This window comes from Halichoeres trimaculatus, unplaced genomic scaffold (assembly GCF_033239565.1).
Source record: "Halichoeres trimaculatus isolate MK-OKI-2021-1 unplaced genomic scaffold, fHalTri1.1 fHalTri1_scaffold_13, whole genome shotgun sequence".
Classification (NCBI taxonomy): Eukaryota; Metazoa; Chordata; class Actinopteri; order Labriformes; family Labridae; genus Halichoeres; species Halichoeres trimaculatus.
In genome coordinates this window covers 16,332,635-16,349,881 of record NW_027437191.1, presented here as the reverse complement: position 1 = coordinate 16,349,881, position 17,247 = coordinate 16,332,635, and the positions used below count along the sequence as shown (strand labels likewise).

Below are 17,247 nucleotides of genomic sequence, written 5' to 3'. Positions count from 1 at the left end.
CTACAGAGTGTGTGAAGCAACCAGGCGTTGTGTTTAATTTGTGAAGCACAAACAGTTAGTAGAATGAAGTGTGTTTCACATTTGCAAACAGGGTGTAGTTTTTTTTCTCCAGGTTGCTTCTCATTCAGATTTTTATCCAATGCAGCAGTTATAATTGTTGTGATTAGATATTTATTTGCTTTTTTGAGTAACTCCTCAGTTTTTTTCTGTAGGGGATTTGAATTTGCTCTTCAATTCAGATGTGTTTTCGTGATGAGAAGCTTCACTTTTTACTCCTTCTTTTTACACAGTCAGTAAAGAACAGGCTGACACATAACTAAAGCCTCACATTGCACTTTAAAGAGGAAAGCTGCGTGAAGACGTATCATTTTGCCTCATAAAGGTTATTTTAGAATTAGTATATGTGGGATAGTGATGCCTTTCTGGGTGTGTGCAGACTGTGTTAGGCTCTGTGTATAAAAGTGTGCGGTGGACATGCATGCCTGGGTTCTTGTGGCTCTGTCGCTGGTTGCGCCTGTGGTTCATGGATGAGTGGTATGCAACCAGCTGCATTTCTGCATTAGTGTACCTTTTTTGTGTCTGTGTATGTTTTCTGTGGTGGAGAGTCTGTCATATGTGTAGGATAAATCTGCCTGTGTGTGTTTGTGCAGACAGATTACAGCACAAATGACAGGTTTGACACCAGAATGCTCCAAACCACCATCGGTCTACGCTTGGCTGTCAGAAATCTGCGTCACTGCATACCAGGCTGTGAACATAGAGGGTTTTTTTGTTGTGTTTTTGAGTTGTAGAAATAGTTTTGGAAGATCAAAGCTGCCGGTGGTGCTCTTTATAATCCTTACTGGGCCAACATGAAATATAAAGATCTGAAATAGAGATGGTTCAACCACCACATGCTTGTGAAGGACTCTTTTAATACAAGTAAAGAAAGAGTAGAAAGCATTTGTTCTCTAGAGAAAGATGGGAAGTATGGGAGGAGTTTGGAATACTTTTCACCAAATGGCCTATTGTGATTTAGGGATAGGTACCTAATTAGGTACTTTTATAAGTACGAGCCAAATTCCATCTGTACCGATTCACGTAAAATCAAAAGGTACCATGTTTAGGTACCTAAACGCATCCTTGTGACTGTGAGAGAGTGGAAGAGTATTTTCCATGCTGGACATGAATTAAGCGCTGCAAGGTTCTATATCAAAGAATAAATATGTTAAATTGAAAAACTTTGAAATTAAATTTTATTAGTGAACAAATTAATATACATTGCCACATAAACACACACAAAAATACCAAAAATTGGTACCGTTTAGTGCCTATACTGATTGCCAAGTACCAGATGTGAAAGCTGCCCATCCCTACTGTCAGAGAGGTGAGTGTGTATCTGAACTTAGCGGGGCTTTGTGGATTTCAGGTTTGATACAAAAATGGAGGAAATTCTCGTAAAAAAAGCTTAACTCTATTAGATGTTAAAAAATGATAGAACTGCACCAATCAAGTCTCTGTTTTTAAGTTATTTTTTGAGGGGAGGGCTTTTTATTCCATTATTTAGAGAGCACAGAACAATGGAGTCAGCAAAAATACAGTACAATGGAATAGAAAAAAAACCCTGAAATTTTACAAATAAGTGAAATAAAATTGGGTTAAAAGTAAAAATGAGCTGAATTTTTTTTTAAAAATCAGTGGTTGTAAAAATTGTGAGGAGTCTTATGACTCTCATTGCATTGAATCTGTAACAGATGTCTACTTTTTGGACTAACTGATAGAAGTTACTGTATAGCCTGAACCAGGAGTCCTGGCGTAATTTTTTTTTAAATGGTAGGCCCATCTTACCTTTATTTGGGATAGGGGTCAATCAAAGACAGGCTTTAAAATGTTTGGGATTAAATTTTTAAAATGGACCTATTTTTATTTCAGCCTGTTCCAGTGTGTTACCTTCTTTAAAGTCAGTATAAAGTAAAGTCACCAGTTCATAACTTTCCTCGGCTCTCTCACCCTGATCGTCTCGAACAAGACTTAAACTCTGATTGGTGCTTTGCTCACACGCTGTGGATTCACTTGTGCATAAGCTCCAGGTGATTGTTTACCGTGCTCCTTCTGTAACTCCAGCAGTCAGCTTTTCATTGTTGCTTCTGGATGAATGTTGAAGTATTGCTATGAGCTTTGTGCTTAGTTAATCAGAAAATGTGGCGTTACCTTAACACAATAAAAAATCAGGTGCTTTGATGCACAGGCTGCCAGTACAACAGTTAATGTAAACAAGCCTCTAATTTGTCAAAACCTACACCACACCCGACTACTCAAACAGACCCTGCCTGTAATTGGGACATGCTTTTATTGGAGGTCTTATGACATGTGTCTGTTTATCACTGTACTGCACTTCTGCTAACCAGTCTGTGCCTTTTTAACTACTGTACATTTCTAACTCATCATCTTTGAGGCCGTCCTTCCTGCAGCCAGACTGATTGTCAGAGAGATCCAAGCACTGAGGCCGAGGGGTCTGGTTTTTAGTCCAGTCAGTAGAGCTCTGCAGAGCGTGTGGCGTCAGTTAATGTTTAACAGCAGCACACATGTTCCCCCCATAATCACACAAACCTTTTTAGTGCTGTGTGTCCCACTGGGCTGATAACATGAGTGAACTGTTACAGGACATGTGCAGCCATGCTGAGAGCAAACAGCTGCTGCCTGTGTTAAAATTACAGGTGCTTAAGTGTTGGTGTGTTTTATGATTTGAGATCAAAGTCTTTCATTCCTCCTGGCCATGCATTACTGAGACGTGTTTTTAGAGATTATGAAGAAGCTTTTATTCAAAAGGATTGGTGATGTGAAAAATCAGAGTAAATGAGAAAGCTGCATGAAGGTGAAAAGAGAAGGTCAATAAACCAGGAAGAGTGCAGCAGACCTGAGGTGAGGGAGAGTGTGAATATCTCTCAGTATGTGCATCATGAAGCTGATTTCTAGGCGGCATGTGGTCGTTGAAATGTTCACGAGAGACTCCCAAAGCACTTAGTGTAGCCGATGAAACATACAAACTCAATCTAACCCTCAGACTCAGCAACACACGAGGAAATAGGATTATAAGCACTCAACAGTTTCAGTTTCTGTATGTTATGAAACCTCATGTGTTGCATCTTTTCACCTCCTGGTTGCAGTGACAGCGTCCTCGTTTCATGTGTGATTTATAGTGTCCACCATTCGTCCTGCTCCTCTGGGATGCAGCTGTGAAGCTCTGTGTCTGCACGTGTGTCTTTGTGTGAGTGTGTGTGCGCACATGGATGTGTGTCTGACCTTGGAGGAGGAAATGGTCTCTATGTGATGTCAGCTCTTCCCGGATGGAATTTTCCAGGCGATGTGATCCCCATCATATATCGAGGCTGTGTGTGTCTGTGTGTGCATGTGTGTTCATGGATGCAGAGAAGGTGAATGTGGTTTTGTCCTGAATAAAAGAGAACAGGAACTTGGAGCTTAATGAAAACTATATAAATGAAGCGTGAGTTAAAAAGAAACCATATTGTGTCAGAGTAATGAAGATAATCTGGTGCATTTTTTGTCTGTTGGTGATGATTATCACCAAACTAATAACTCGGTATTTGGAGGAGCTAAAAAAAATGTTATGCAATAACAGATCTGATGCTCCCTATTTTATTGTGTGTGTGTGTGTGTGTGTGTGTGTGTGTGTGTGTGTGTGTGTGTGTGTGTGTGTGTGTGTGTGTGTGTGTGTGTGTGTGTGTGTGTGTGTGTAATGCAACAGGCTTAGCTGTTTAAAAGCTGTTCTGCAGTAGACAGATGGGTGAGACATGCGCACGGATGAACAGAATGGCATACATTTGCAAGGGGCGTCCTCCATTATTAACAGGATTTATAAAGGAGAGATTCTTGTTTCAGATATACTGTACATATTTCCAGATGTTTGATAAAAATAAAATGTTTACCTTACTCTCTTCCTCCAGGTAACAATTGGCAGTTTGCGTTTAATGTCAAGTTCTACCCTCCTGATCCTTCACTGCTCACTGAAGACATCACCAGGTAAAAACACAAACAAGATTGTTAAGAAGTTTATTTAAAAAGAGGCATTGACTTTTTTCAAACTTAGTACTGCCTAATGTAGTAGCTATACATGATTTAAATCTCAAACAAATCTTGACTTTTATCACACTGTTGTCCTGTCTGACACACTTCGTTTCAGCTGCTGTCTGTTTAAGGCTCCCTTCTCCACAAACCTGTACACTGCAAAAAATGAAATCTTGTCAAGGGTTTTTGTCTTATTCAGTTGAAAATGTCTTCATAGACTTAATATGAGCCACATTAACCTTACCAGTCCAGAAAAGTGTCTTTTTTTAAAGTTATTTAAAGACAGAAATGAGGTCTGAATTGCTAGTAACAAGTAAAAAATATCCGCTAATGGAACAAGAGAAAAGTTACTTGTGTTAAGACAAGCAAATTGTCTCGTGGAATTTTTTTGTTCCATTGGCAGATTTTTTTTTACTTGTTACAAGCAATTCAGTCCTCATTTTTGCCTTTAAATAATTTGAAACAAGACATTTTCTGAGCTGATAAGTTTAATGTGGCTCATATCAAGTGTAGTAAGACAATTTTTACTTAAAATAAGGCAAAAACATTTGGTAAGTTTCCAGGTTTTTGCTGTGAATGCTTGGCACACTTTCTGGAGGCCTTTTGGAGCACAGCAATGAGCAGATGTTGTTTCAGGTTCAACATGTTATGAACCAGTTAGATCCTTATGCAATGACGTCATCATTTCAGCAAGTCCTGTAAAGATCCAAGCCTATCTACAGATTCAGGGATTTCTACAACATACGATTGTGTTTGAAAATTTGCATACATGTGAACTCAATTACAAGTAAATAATTAGAAAAACGGTTGCTTTTGTCCGGTACACGCCGCTGTATAAAAGCAGGGAGATAGAGAATAGATTTTAATTAAGCCTCTGATGGGATCACATGGTTACCTCTCAAGCTGCTAACTGAATTGTAAACAATGCAGCACCGGGAAAAGAAAACCTAGGCTGGTTTAGACTTTTATTACTAGCTGCTGGCTACACAGGAATGACCGATAAGCTACAAGTTACAGTCACAAGCCGGTGTGTTTTGAGATTGCCAACTTTTTTGTGAAATGATATGGTCCAAACTCAAAACGATAAGTCTCAAATTACAAGAGGGTTAAAAGATTTTTGCAAAAAGACAAAAATTGTTGATCATTTTCTGAGATTGTTAGTTTAAATGCAAGGGTAAGTAACTACTTGACAAAACTTTATACAAAAATTTACTGTTTGAATCTTTAAAACCATAATTTCACCTCTTTCACATTATTTGCCATTTGAGGGTCTGCATTGCACCTAAAATCTAAGCACACACTGTCACAAGCCAGCATTGTGCACATTGCTAATTTATTTGAACGTATGCATGCACACACACAGGGGCATGCTCCAAGCAAAAAGCCTTGAAGTCAGAATGTAAGTCTAATGGGGCGAGTAGCTCTTAAGGGTTTGGCAAAAGGCTAACTGAGGACACACTCGCTCACTGAAGCACCTTAACAGGTACCAACATCTAATCTACCATGAATGTATCCCGTAATAAGCATATTTCCATTCAGTTTTAATAGAGGCTTTCCATCGCACGTGTGATTTAAAGGCCTTAGTTGAAGTGATTTCATTCTCATTTTAACAAGCTAAAACACAATATTGTATTTGCCCAATGAAGAAAAGCCTTGTAACTGGATGACTGGAGTCCAAGCCCCAGTTTCAGAGAGTGTTTGTCTCACCAAGGTAACTTTGAATAACATTTTTAAGGATCTGAATGATGCTCCAACCAGCACCCTGAGGTGTAGGAGTTCATTAGTCACACAGAAGCTCCATTCACATGATGAATTCTCCCGTGAAGGTTGTGCTGCAGCTTTTACTGTCCAAATCTGACCAATTATCGGACAAGCCACCAACTGCAAATGCACATGCTATGCTACTGAGAGGGTTTATGTCTCATCCTCATGATGAGATCTGCACTTACTGTTGAACCGGTGCTAAGAAAATTGTCCAACAAACACTACCAGCAAGATATTTAATCCGCACCAGCTGACGCTGGGCCTGGGCCTCCCAGGAGCAGAGCCAATTTGGCTGCTGGGATCGTTTTTATTGTTATCACGGACAAAGAAGCAGCTTCCAGTTCAAAGAGAGGATTAGAATTAGATTTTTTTAATGTTGAGATTTTCCACTAAATCCCAGCCGGTTTCTTTGTTGTCTTCCCCTTTAGGTTCCTGTTGTGTCTGCAACTGCGTGAAGATGTGGCCACAGGTCGGCTGCCTTGCTCATTTGTCACTCATGCATTGCTTGGGTCCTACACACTGCAGGTAGAGTACACAGTGTTGATATTTACAACTAATTCAAGATAAAGATGGATGACGCAACTCCAACTTTTCTCATAGCATTCAACTGAATTCACTTAACCCCACAGTGGGTGCTGCGATATAGTGCTAAAAATGAGTTTTCAGCCTCTTAGTTACCTAGAGGAGCTGCGACTTTGATGTCCCACCCCCTTTGCTTGCAAAACACAAAACTGTCACCTAAACAACAGAAAAACTCCACCTAGTCCAATGTAAAGCAGAACTTCATGGTCCTGGTAGGTTCAGTGACTCTTGCGTTGGTGTTCATTATGTTTATGCGATTCCACCTCTGCTCTGCTTATCTGATTAAGGACGCCGCAGGAGAGGAGCCATGCTTGTCAACAGAGCTGTCAGTTATGATGTTGAAGCCACAAATATTTGTAATGATAAAAACAAACCACAAAAACAGAAAAAGGATGAGAAAACATGCAGAAAAGAGGCCTCATGGTAGTAGCTCAAGAGTTAACCTCAGGAGTTAGCATAAGAGTTAGCTTAACCACTCAGCCACACTGCAAAAACTGAAATCTTATCAAGTGTTTTTGTCTTATTTTCAGTAGAAAATTCCTTTTTAGACTCAATATGAGCCAAATTCACATGACCAATCCAGAAAAATGTCTTGTTTAAAGTTATTTAAGGACAAAAATGAGGTCTGAATTGCTTGTAACCAGTAAAAAAAAATCTGCCAATGGAACTAGAGAAAAGTTACTTGTATTAAGACATTGTTCTAGTCTCAAGGAAATTTTCAGGCAATTTTTTCTTGCTCCATTGGCAGATTTTTTTACTGGTTATAAGTGATTCAAACCTCATTTTTGTACTCTGATAACTTGAAAAAAGACATTTTTCTGGAATGATAAGTTGAACGTGGCTCATAACGAGTATAATAAGACAATTTTTACTTCAAAAAAGACAAAAACATTTGATACGATTTCAGTTTTTTGCAGTGCATACCGGAGCCCCCTCCTTTTGACATGCATTATATTGTTAAAATGTGCCCCATGTTCCTTCTTTAACATGGAGGAGATAGGCCTTAATGATTACTACAGTCAGTCAGAAAGTAGAGTCTCGTGTTTTGGTGTCACTTTTTGGGAGCTGTAATGTCATCCATCCTCCATACAGTCTGTGATATGGACAGTGTGTAGATGCATTGTGTCAATGAGGTAGCAAGTGTGCAGATTCCAGAAATCTATGTATGAATGGTCCGACTCTGCTGGTTCACAGGCTGAATTTGGTGACTATGAGCCCGACCAGCCTCGGCCTCTGGACTACATCAGTCAACGAACCTTTGCACCCAATCAGAACAAAGAGATGGAAGAGAAGATTCTTGAACTGCACAAGTCTCACAGGTCAGAGATCAAATGTTTTCAAATGACTGTTGATCTGTTGTGTTTTTCATGAAGCGTACATCTGGACAATGCTGATTCTAGCTGCTGTTGATCGATTTGCTTATTTTAATCTGCCTTCTTTGTATGTTCAGGGGGATGACTCCAGCACAGGCCGACACCCAGTTTCTAGAAAATGCCAAGAAGCTGTCCATGTACGGGGTGGACCTGCACCATGCTAAGGTAAAACCAAAGGAATAAATGAACCCTCTGCTCTGCTCTTCTGTATTCTCTTTTGTTGTCAGCATCTGGGGATTAGTGCCGTTTCTTTGATGTGGGGAGAGTGTGCCTGTGTGTCTGCCTGTTTATCTGTATGTGTGTGAGTGTGTGTCAGCTGTACAAACACTCAGGGAGGCCATTGCCATGGGAACAGCAAGGCTCTCTCACTGGGATAGCAGGTCATCAGCAGAGTGCGTGCCTCTTTCCATGTTTGTCTGAGCACATTTGTGTGTCTCCGTGCAAGACGGGCAGAAAATGGGGGGAAATATGCAAGAGAGGGGGTAAGAGAAAAAGAAGAGTCTGAAAATAGAAAGAGAGGATGTAATATTAAGGATATGTATCAGACAAAGACAGACAGACTGAGACAAGGGTAGAGCAAACAGGGTTGAAAGAGAAAGAGGTGAGTCCCCTTTAAGGGCATGCTCCACTTGTTTGCAACAGAGAAAGAAACAGGAGAAGAGAGGAGCTGCAGAGAGGTTTTTAAAATGTTGAAAATCTTTTTTTACAGCATACCAAAGTTGTGGGAATTCAAGGAGCAGATCTATTTCTGTCCTGGGCCAATAATTTGTCCTGAGACATTCTTAACTCTCATTCCCAATAAGGAAACAATTCAAATACTGTGTCCCAAATGATACTATTAAAGGGACATTTTCCATATCTGTATTTTTATTTGTTACATCATGACTGTTCTACTCAGAGCCAAATTCTCAAATCATGTCTGGATGTGCTTGTGTTTCATGACAGGATGTAAGAGATCCAGCACAGGGAACTGAAAGTGCAGCTGTGGGTAAAGGAAAAAATAACTTAGTTTCAATGAGTAACTTTCCTAATATCCTGCAAACACAACAGCAAATAACTAAATAATGCCACTGTCATGCATATAGAATATAGGAATCCAAATCAAGTGAGAAAAAATTGCTGGTCAAGTGTCTGGAAGAAGAATAGTTTCTTGGTACAAGAAGCAAAACAAGTCAAAAAAGCCATGCCCCACGTGTCTTTTTTGACTCTTGACTCAAGCAGAGTAATATCCTAAAATTAGACATTTTACCTTGACTTGTCAGGTGAATGTAGCTTCTATTTAGCCTAATATGACTTTTTTCCCCCCCTAAAATTAAGAGAAAAACTTTCTAAGACTCCAGTTTTTGCTTCGTGACTCAGTTATACATTCAAGTCAGTGATAAGTAAATTCTTAAAGTGAAATGGGACGCTTAGTTTTAAACACCCATCACAACAACCACAGATCCATTTGGCTCAATGTTGCCAGTTGACCCAGTAACTTTTTAAAGCAGAACATTGATAAAGTTCAGTAAAGTGTGGCAGCCTATATATTCCCCACTGTCTGCGTCATAGGCTTACATTAATAAAGATTAGAGATAGACCAATATAGAATTTTTGGGACCAATACTGATTATTAGTAGGCAACGAGGCCGATAACCATTATTTGAAGCCAATATCAATTTGCTTTCAAAGTGAAAATACTGCAGTAAAAAATTTTGAACAATACAAACTCCAACACTTAACTGCAATCAAATGCCTTCAAGCTAAAACAGCTCCCAGGCTTAGCAGCATGTTTTATAAAGTTAAATGAAAATTTGAAAAAATAAATAGGTAAAGTTTTCTACAGTAAATAAAGTTCTCCAAAAATTCTATGTAACTGCAATACTACGGGACAGAATTGAGTTTGTGCTGCCTTTTACAGGCATGTAGTGCAGTTGAAATAACTTTCTGTTTGGTTTTACATGACTGAGTTTAAACGACCATTTCGGGCTTCCATAATGTAGACAGGGAGAAATCCTGTGCTGAGAAACATCAGAGCCAAAACAACACAGTTTTGAATGGGTTTCATATCGACCGTCGGATTTAAAAAAAGGCCGATGCCGATATGCCCCAAAATGCCAAATATCGGCCCGGCCAAAAATCGGTCTATCCCTAACAAAAATTGTATTTTATTAATAATCTGATCTGTTTCTAAGTGTAGTCAGTATGGACAGAACTATGTTTATCTGTTAGTTTAGAAAAATAAAAAAAAGGATAAATGCATTCAGCCAACCAAAGTAATGTTTTGCTATTTCAATATTTATATTTCCTGTTTTGGTTATTTGGCGTCTCAAAATTCAGTCGACCCCCTACTGTCTCTTCCCTTGCTCCAGAGCTGTCTCCTCAGAGAAACCACAGAAAGCTAATGGAGGCTTGTTCAGTCAGTGTGTCTGTGCCAAAGAGCTAATTGTATCTATACTGGGAGCACAGGGATCAATGAGCGGCCCGTAACATGCAGAGACCATGTGATGTGTTTGTGTGGCCCAGTAAAACTGTCCTGCATCAATATATTGCATCTCCCATTAGGCCGACAGATTTTTCCTGTTAATTGACCGATGTGGTCAATACCCCCCCTCCCCATTTACCAGATGGCCTTGGACTTAAAAGCTTTGTTAGCGAGTTAGCCCGTCAGCTAACCATATTGTGACAGTGTGTGTGTGTGCTTGTGTTAATTGAGTTTCTGTTGACCTTTCACAGTCTACTTTAGAAATCAATTGATGTACCGAATGATCTGATTAAAGGGAAAAGGAAGCATGAGCAGATTTATCAGACATTTATTATTTCTTTAAAATACAATGTATTGATAGTTTGAATATTCGACCATTTCAGGATTCAGAGGGTGTGGACATCATGCTAGGTGTGTGTGCCAACGGGCTCCTGGTTTACAAAGACAGACTTCGGATAAATCGCTTTGCTTGGCCCAAAATCCTCAAGATTTCTTACAAGAGGAACAACTTTTACATCAAGATCAGACCAGGAGAGGTATGTAAACAAACGGAAAACATGCAGGAACAGGCTGTGGAGTATCAGATGTGGTCTGGGCAATGCTTAAAGGGGGCATCATGTAAAGATTATTCCATGAAGCTAAAAGAAGTAGTGCCTTCCTGTCTTAATAGTTTCTACTGTTGGGGAAATTTAGTCTTAATCTGTGTTTGGTTGTCTTCCTGACAGACGGAGCAGTTTGAGAGCACGGTGGGATTCAAGCTGCAGAACCATCGATCTGCCAAAAGACTCTGGAAAGTCTGTGTAGAGAACCACAGTTTCTTCAGGTAAATATGCTCCACAAATCAAAAAATGCAGCGTGCATGCACATGGACTTTGGAGATTTCCAGTTTGGCGCTCCCAGTAATCAAGATAATAACTTGTCTGGTAGCATTGGATAGAGAAATGCGTGTTTTAAAGCCTCAACAATAGACTGGCTCTTTCCAGAACATGAGGGAATATTTTGTGGTTGTTTAACCAGTCTGGTACCTGGGGCGATACACACTCTCCCACAAACACATGCACTTATGAAGCAGGTGCCTATCATTGCTGTGCTTTTAGGAGTGTACATGGTTTCTGTTTGAGTGTGTTTGCTTTAGAAGAAAGGAATAAACTTTAATATCCTGTGGAGGGAGAAGGTGCCTCAACATACAATACTTACTGTTACAGTTTATTACAAAGTAAATCCCCCAATATTTTTTAACCCCACCCACCATTCTCTCCTTCTCTTTCTCTTTCTCTCCAGGTTAAATGCACCAGAGCCTCCCACCAAGGCCCGCTTTTTGACTCTGGGCTCCAAGTTCCGCTACAGCGGGCGAACTCAGGCCCAGACCCGCGTGGCCAGCTCCCTCATTGACCGACCTGCGCCCAGCTTTGAACGCACCTCATCCAAACGCATTAGCCGCAGTCTGGATGGAGGTAAAAACCAGAGATTCCAGCTTTCTTCTTATTCTCCCTAAACAACTACATTGGATAGATGGGTAGGAAAAGGGGGAATGGGAGGAGTGGTGGGCAGTTCGAACAGGGGTTGTGGATACCCGTGTTTCTGTGAGTGTGTGACCAGATACAGGAAATAGCTGCAGCATATGTTTCCTGTTGCACAGTGAGAGACAAAGAAAATAATGTGTATTTCATAAAGGGGGCGGCTCAGAGTGGTGGAATAATGCACATATGGCCAAGAACAAAAGCAGATCCTCAAGCTACGTTAGGGTTTCATGAAAGGAGGCAGAAAATTCAGAAAAATGAGCAGATTGCTTTCAGTGGTTCAACTTATTAACAAATACCACTTTAATCTTTATTTTATTTTATGAATTACATTTTAAATTAAAAAAAAAACATTATATATTGTTTATGTTGAACAGATTATTTTGGGAGTCCTCAGATTTGGCGCTGATCCCACCTCATGCTTCCTTACCAGGTTATCCTGCTAGCTCGCATTGCCCCCTGGTGGATATTAAGAATCACTGCAAGTCAGGGATGTCCTTTTTGAAAATAAAAGCCAGTGATCCTAATTTTAAAGCACTTACACTAGCTGTCAGTAGAAGAATCAGACTTTTTGTAATCAGAGGCAAACTGTTTAAAAGTTTAAGGTTGTGTTTGTGTCGTATTCAAGTTTTTTCCTTGGCGTTTCACCCCTCTGCAGCACCAGTGATCAGCATAACCGAGGCTGGCAGGGACATGGGTGAGAACGGACGTGATCCCCACCTGGAGCTCCACTCTGACTCTAAGGTATGTGTGTGTGTCTCTGTGTTATTTTCTTACATTATCATACTTTTGTTGTGCATCTGGCAGAAGAAGGAAAGAGAAAAGAAGATGGACAACAATGGACTCCTTAATGTCATTATGTGAATTTTGGGAGTCTGTTTTGTCCCACAGGAACTGTTTGTGTGTTTTCGAAAGAGGTTTTGTTTAAGACGGATGGAAAAATTCACTTTTTAAGCTAATGTTTCATCGATGTGCCTATGGGTAAAACTGAGGAAGAACCAGTGAAACAGTATCTCTGTGAGGAAGGTCCTCATGAATATGTTATACATCATGAAGAAATACGTAACAGGATGAAGCTTATAGCTGCACAGATAATGAAAGGAGGAAAATTGTCAGCGCACAGGAAATGAAAGCCTAGAATCAAAGCCGACAGCAGGGGACTGCATGAAGAGTTGCGTGTCCCCTTTTCTGGAATAACCCAAAAATCTAAATATCTAAAAAATCGAAATCTACTCCTAAATGAAGTCAAACCGTCAAGTAACTTTCCCCCAAACTTCGCGTAGCAACGCATGCTCCCTGCTCCTCTTGCCTCTCCTCACGTTCCCTCCCCAGCACTGTGAAAATGACTCTCTGTTTGAGCCTTTGTTAAACGGTGACCCTCAGTTCAAACTGTTTCTGCACACTCCTGTACTCTGCACTGAGCTCACACCCTGCTGTGTTCACTTTAACCTGTTTGTTGTGATGTTCACTGACTAATGTTGTGTCTCTTTCCCTCTCTTTCTCCTTCACTGGCTTCATTTTTTGTTGCTTTATCACTTCACTTCTGCACGCTGTCACTTCGGTTATCATTTCATAATATTGATAAATGAAATGATATTTTCAATGCATATCGCGACTTTTTTATTTATTATAACTTTTTTTTTGGTTAAACTATCTTCACTGTTCAATCTCACACTATGTGAACGTGTGTGCGACGTCTCCTTTCTTTTCCTCTTCTTCTTTCTCCGCGTGTGTGTGTTTGTGTGTGTGTGTGCGTGCATGCCTTTTGTCCCACCCCATCAGTCAATCTTCATGTTTCCTCTCTCCTTCTCCTCCTCATCCTCCCTTTCCTCCATCCCGCCATCCCTTGACTCGATCTCTGAGCTCGACCGCGGCCTGTCTGACATTTCAGAAGATGACGACCACGTCGACGACACAGCCGCCTCACACACCCCATGGACCCTCCCCTCACACACCTCCTCTCTGCTCTCTGATCAGGCCGATCCTGAAAACCCATCAGTCGAAAGCTCAGAAACACACAGTTCAGAGTTTTTGGGTGTTGAAGGAGGCTGCGTTGCTGAAACCAGAGCTGCAGCTGGATTATCTAAATGGCGGAGTTGGTTCTGTCTGAGGGGTGTTGTTAAATATGTTTCCCTCATTGTTAGTCTTCTGACACTTTTTTGGATGAATGGAAAGGAATATCGTCCTCGAAAGCTTTTTTCAGGCTTGACAAAGAAAATGGGCCATTTGGCTTCTGCTGTGTCCAAGCTCGTGTCAAAACCAGCAGGAAAGCTCAGGATAATGACAGCCAGTGCTGCCAGATTTATCATTTCTAACTCATCGTCATCCAAAATCCGCCAAACTCTTCACAGTCTGGTGTCAAACTTGATTTGTTTAGTGGCATATGTCACAAATTCCCTGCCTGCTCAGGGCAAACGTTTGCTTCTGTGGCGGCCAACAGGACTGCATTTGCCCTCTGTTTCTTCTCTCACCTGTCCTGTTATCCTCTCCTCCTCCCTTTCTTCTTTCCCCTCTCGTCTCCTCTCCCTCCCCTCTTCCTGCTCTCTTCCAACTCTGTCCACCTTCTCTCCATCCATACACCGCTACCTCCTGAACCCCTCTCCTCTCTTCCTGCCTTGCCTGTTAGTCACGTTCCTTCTCCTCGTGATGCTCACGGCAAGTCAGTCATTGATATTGGCGCTGATTTTAGCCACACCCCTCGGTCTGACCCTCTGTTACCTAGAGAACGTCGTCTCCAGCCAGAGGAAGGCGGTTTTGCCGATGTTTGTTTCTGAAACTTCAAACTGTCACTCCGAGGATCAGTTGGACTCTGGTTTCAGTGTGCAGGCATCCACTCTCACACCCACACACACACCTCCACGCAGCAGGCACCATACGAGTGCGACCTGGACACAGGAGATGTGTGATCCTGCTGCATAAAGAACGAAACACACACACACATCCCAGCATCCCCAAAAATCCTCCTCATTCACAACCACTCATGGCTTTGCCTAATATTTCCCTTATTTTTAAATCATTCTCACCTTTCCAACCTAACTGTATTATTTGTGTAAAAGAAAAAATATGAGGATAAGTAAAAACAAACAATAGTTAGGATAAAGGATTCATTCTGTTTAACCGAGAATATGTTAAGAAGGACCTGATATAGAGTAAATAAGTATTTAAAGAGATTTATAAATCTGTTCTGGGAGTCTTAAAGAAGGTAAAAGACAATATTTTAGAGCTCAGATCAGAATTGTCTTACTTAAAGGTTTAAAGCCCCTGTGAGAAACTTTCTGTGAGTATAGATTGTAGAATTTATGACAGAATAACTCGGCTACCTTTTTACAAACAAAACAGATTTTTTTGTAGCCTGCCTTTAACAGACTGCCACCCTTAAACAGCATTTTTGGCATCAAAAATAACTTTATTGAAGTAATCAAACTTATACTGATGGTCTTGGCTTGGCAGTGTACAAAGAGGCTTTAATAGTTATACCGGTTTACTCCATACCCATCTGAAAAATCCTCACAGGAGCTTTAAAATGGATGGTTTGTCATTTTCAAAAAAGCATTCCCCAAAACCTAAAGCACTCAACAGACTAATGTGACATCATCAAACAGAGACTTAGAGTTACATGCGTAATATGCGAGGTAAACAAGCACTTATTGTTTAAAATGCAATAAACAGACGCACAATCGCTGCATTTATTAGTAAAGAGAAAAGGTGGCCGTGATAGAGTAGTTAAGGCTTAGATGTTTTAGCTGTACAGACAGATATGAAGGACGGAGTAACCCCCTCACCTCTGTCAGCACTTAAAGCGCTTTGGTTTGTATATAACTGCTGATGAATGTTTAGTGTAAACAGTGTTACACACACCCTAAGACCTCATGTTCAAGTCTCTCTCTTTCTGTGCTAAATCAAATTCCATGTCAGTTTTATTGTGGCTCATTTGGCGTTGTCTAGCTGGAAACGGTTACAAACAGCACATCTCAGTCTTTAACAGGAGCTGTAGTAGTTGTAGCTTGTAACTTTTTGTAGACGGTAAATTTGACGTGGTGTGGGACACATTTTGAGCACATTAATGTCAGTTGTAGAGCATTTGATGAGGCTTGTAGAAATGAATGTTACATAAAAAGCTTATGATTATCACTTGACTGAAGTATAGTTTGACAAAGGTTGTGAATTTTTCTTAACATAGATGAAAGCAGCTAGTAGCACCAGCTGTCTTCTCTAATTGACCGCGTCAGGCTCCTTTCATGTCCCTGCTCCTGTGGCTTTGAGTGCAAAGGTCACATGACCAGCAGTACCTCTTCCTGACACCTTGGGATGAAACATGCTTTTCCCATCATCCATTTCACATTTTGCTTTCTTCATGCCCCCAATCCCCTCATTTTATCACATCTGCTGTCGCCCTGACTACAATAAAGAAGGTTACGGAGGTGGACTCTAGCCCTGGTGAAGCAGAGGCCACGCCCACCCAGGTCTGTTGGGCCTCAGTATGCTTTTTAAAATCTTGGGTAGAGAATGGTAAAGCGGAGCATACACTCACTAATCCTAACCTGTCCTCACTTTCTCCCTGACATTATCCAATCAGCAGTCACCTGGAGCCAGTGAGCTCGCCTCCTCTCAGGTTCACATACTGTTACTGGTTATTTACTGGTGCATTTGGTCTGTCTATCAGTTGCTCTGGTTGGTCTGTTGGTTTTGTTCCCTTTTTCTGGGTAAAGTCACCCCAGCACGATGACACAGGGTCAGTTTTGGAATTCAAGCTGCTGCTGCCCGATCTGGAGTTTATTCAAACAGAACATCTTAAAAATACACAACTTTTCTACTAAGTAAAAAGTATGGTAAATATTTACACAGTGTATTCCCAAAACTGATCCTGAACAGGGCACCGTCAACCCTCACTTTGGCTGCTCTGCTGTGGTTTCTTGTTTCAAAGTTTCAGTTTGGTTTCTGGGTTTTCACTTTGGTTGGGATTCACTGACAACGCACTGGTTTCTGTGGATTGTGTCTGCATGCATGTTGTGATATTTTGAATACTCTGAAATTTGTGTGTGTTAACATACATAGGAGTATCATTACATTTACTGTCACATGACAGGGTTTTAAAGTGTTCTCGTACATTTTTTATCTCAGTTTTTGTCTTTTTATTTTCCACTATTTTCATCAACTAATGTTTTTTTTTAAACACAAGGATTTATTTCCATTATTTATTTTGTTTTGTGCTGTATGTCTACCTTACAGAGTCCAATGAGAGTGCATGGGGACAATATTTATGTGAGGCACAGTAATTTAATGTTGGAGGTTGGTACTGGTGTTCGCCTGATGGCTGAAAAACAAAAGAACTACATGTTTCTGTGTACTCTGACGCCATCAGAACTACAACTTCCTCTGAACTGTACAGGACTGCTGCCCTCTCGCACTCTCAGGCTCTGTGTGCATGCCTGTGTGCTGACTGTTTGTGGATGTTTGGATATTAAGTGGAAAGTCATTT

At 40.7% G+C, this 17,247-nt stretch overlaps 1 protein-coding gene across 16 annotated transcripts in view; it reads left to right on the top strand.

Annotated features, from left to right (window-relative positions):
- The window catches only part of epb41l2 (erythrocyte membrane protein band 4.1 like 2), a 61,466-nt gene that overhangs the window by 31,739 nt on the left and 12,480 nt on the right, over nt 1–17,247 (top strand). For 12 of the 16 annotated variants that reach the window (XM_074685064.1, XM_074685066.1, XM_074685065.1 and 9 more), the window contains exons 7-16: nt 3,945–4,020; nt 6,258–6,354; nt 7,606–7,730; nt 7,862–7,949; nt 10,632–10,784; nt 10,974–11,071; nt 11,530–11,702; nt 12,427–12,512; nt 16,178–16,231; nt 16,345–16,380. In XM_074685064.1, coding sequence (XP_074541165.1) covers nt 3,945–4,020; nt 6,258–6,354; nt 7,606–7,730; nt 7,862–7,949; nt 10,632–10,784; nt 10,974–11,071; nt 11,530–11,702; nt 12,427–12,512; nt 16,178–16,231; nt 16,345–16,380 — 986 coding nt within the window. Of the gene's footprint in view, nt 1–3,944; nt 4,021–6,257; nt 6,355–7,605; nt 7,731–7,861; nt 7,950–10,631; nt 10,785–10,973; nt 11,072–11,529; nt 11,703–12,426; nt 12,513–13,550; nt 16,232–16,344; nt 16,381–16,997; nt 17,058–17,247 lie in introns of all 16 variants that reach the window. The other 4 variants (XR_012599437.1, XM_074685067.1, XM_074685069.1 and 1 more) reach the window with 4 other exon arrangements.